Below are 2,852 nucleotides of genomic sequence, written 5' to 3'. Positions count from 1 at the left end.
GCATCGCTTCTAGGGGAGAAGCACCCGACTGATACGCTGTACTAGGGAGCAGTACAGCCTCAGTACTCATGGCTATGCCATTTGCACAAGGACTTAGAGCAGTGATCTAGACTCGTACCCAAAAACCATATAACATTCTGTCCATAGATATTGCACAACAGGTTCTTTTTTTTAGAACTCTTCTCGCCTTTAGGTTATAAGAAGATGCTATGGCAACATGGGTTCCAGCTCAGGTTGGTCCCAACCTCTTGGTATGGGCTATGTAGGCCTGTATCTGGTTTAATAGACACAGCAACATTCACCAAACAAGCGTGGTGGGATAGGACTGAGCGTAGGGTCAGAGGGCATGAACAAGCATAAAGCTCCTTTTTTTTTTTCTGCCACTACCAATGTCAAACCATAGCCTTACCATTTTATTTTTTCTTTAAACACTGCAAAAATGAAAGCTTTAATCTTACTGGTTGGTATCGGCAGCTGCTCTATTTCACTTTATTTTTTATACATATGGCCCTCTGTGGCACAAGACTGTAGCCACGATTCAGTGGGTGGCACAGGGGCAGACCATAACTTGGGACAAAAAGTGTATATTTAGCTTTTATAACAAAGTAGAAATTAAGCTGTAGAAAAGAGTTCCGGAGATGAGGCAGCGCATTGTCAACATAGCACCGGTTACTGTCCAATAGTCATGCACTTCTTGTGCCACCAACGTCTGGATGTTGTCACACGGATTTGTAGAAAGGCACATGCATATGGTATAGGTGGCACCAATTGTAACATTATGGTCAGCAGTACCTGTTCGGTGAGCACCGTTCACATTAGATAAAATGAAATAAAATATCCTTCCTTAGAAGTTGGATTGCTACAAATGTAAAATACAGAGTCTAGCACCAATGCTACTTAGTTACATGAGCACAAACTACAGCTATCCCATGCCTGGCTCCACGGAAAACACGACTGGAGATTGTACTGAAAGTCAGTCTTTATTAAACATCTAAAAGAAAAATAACTACTTCTAGTTTGTTCGGCTTGGCACGTACAAGCAATCACATGGATTTAGAACAAGACCAGACACTTGTAAATGTTCTTGCAATTCCCTGGACACAATTATAAAAAAAACAAAAAAAAAAACACTAGTTTGCATAAATGGGCATCCAACATGCCATAGTTCTTCACCATCCAGACACTTTCAAAATACTTGGCAAATGGCACATAAGAAACGAAAGTAGAGAAGTAAAGTGATACAAGTCTTTGGATAGGGGAGAGTGGAGCTCCAGGTATTGAGGTAGTTGCCGGTGACAACACACAGGCCACGGGAGTAGATCACAAATAGATCCTCAAGTCTTTGCATACAAGTCAACCTGTTGCCATCCTAGACAGACCTGGCATTGAAAGGGGCGATCATGAAGGCTGCCATAGTCACTACACCTCTCCCAGCAGTGCCACCGTCCTAGTAGAGACTACAGTGTTATGTCCGTGCTTGCTGCAAGTCCGACAACGGCAAGGAAGAATGTGGGTTTCGCCCCCCATATTGCAACTACTCCACGCGGATAGAGTCCAAGGCGCCTGGAGAGCGGAGCAGACGTGGTGGGACCCCAGGGATCGCCTCTCATATACGACACAGGTCCTCCATAGGAAGATCCCGTCCTTCTAGTAGTAAATCTTTACAGTAAAGTGCAGTGAGAGGCGAGGAACCCTGGAGACATGTAAACAGGCTGAGAGGTGACGGGAGCAGCCGCCTCCAGAGCGAGTAGTCCAGCATGGAAAGTGCACAGGGGCACGGCAGATCTCAGGACGACGAGGGCGACACAAGGGGGAAGCGGCGGATCATCACCACAGGCTGGAGGTTCACCTGCAGGATCTCCTGTGCCCTCCGGCAGGCAGCGGCCACCTTCGCCTGGCAGGAGACGTCCCTGACCCGTATGGTGGGGAAGGTGGTGAGCTTCGGGACTGCCGCTCTCCAGATTTCCTCCAGCGACCTGCCCATGAGCCCCGGGATTTCTGAGGGGGTCGGACTGCTACAGCCGCTGCTGGAGCTGCTGGCTCCGGACTCCTCGCTGGCCGCTGCTTTGCACCGCCGGCGCTTTCTGCAGCTTAGCCTTACGCCTCGCCGCTTTCTCTTCAGTGGGAGCTTCTTGGGCTGGGCGGGCGGCTGCTCCGCGGCTTTCTTACGGGAGAGCTGGCTGGGATCTGGCACCACGGAGCGGCACGAAGAGTAACCGTACACGTCCTTGCTGCGCAGAATGACCGGGGAGAAGTCCTGCTTCAGACTGCACAGGAAGTTCCACAGCTCCGTGTGCGAGCTCATGAAATGCTTGGACTCCGGTACGAAGATCTCCAAGGCGTCTTCTAGCGGCTTTATGCCCGCGAACACCAGCTGCGACCGGGAGTACACAACTTTCTCGTCTTCCATGACTCCCGTCGTCTTTGTCTATCCCCGGCTCGTGTAGGCAAACAGTTAAATCAATCGCAAAAAAAAAAAAACTTAACTGCTGCCAAAGCTTTATGAAGCGCCCCCCTTCTGGCCGCCTGGTTTAGCGCAGGTCGCTCCAATTCGAAACGGGAAACAAAATGGCTTCTTTGAACAGCCTCTACCGTTGGCTATATAGCTGCTTCTTTGAAATACGACATACCCCAGGCCCGCCCACATCGTGGGGATCCGGTGAAGTGATTGGCTAGTCGCAGCATAGTCGTGTCTGTATTGGATAGCGGCGAGACAATGGGAGGGGCTTCTGCGGGCGTGGAGGGGGTGCCAAAAGTGGAGTAATAGATGTCGAGCCCAAGCAGACTAGTAACGTCGGCCATGTTACTTTCCCAGCTTGAGAATGTGTTACTTTGTTTGACACTGTTTCTAA

General features: G+C 49.6%; 1 protein-coding gene across 1 annotated transcript; it reads right to left on the bottom strand.

The window, feature by feature from the left end:
• Positions 1-458: 458 nt before the first annotated feature.
• On the bottom strand, positions 459-2,635 carry CCDC71L (coiled-coil domain containing 71 like). Its single transcript, XM_075855071.1, has one exon. It carries the CDS (start codon positions 2,408-2,410, stop codon positions 1,787-1,789), a length of 624 nt encoding a protein of 207 aa, XP_075711186.1. The 5' UTR covers positions 2,411-2,635; the 3' UTR covers positions 459-1,786.
• Positions 2,636-2,852: the final 217 nt, after the last annotated feature.

The sequence above is a fragment of the Rhinoderma darwinii genome, chromosome 3 (assembly GCF_050947455.1).
Source record: "Rhinoderma darwinii isolate aRhiDar2 chromosome 3, aRhiDar2.hap1, whole genome shotgun sequence".
Lineage (NCBI taxonomy): Eukaryota > Metazoa > Chordata > Amphibia > Anura > Rhinodermatidae > Rhinoderma > Rhinoderma darwinii.
Note: the sequence above shows the minus strand (reverse complement) of the source record. Positions and strands in the feature narration are given on the sequence as shown.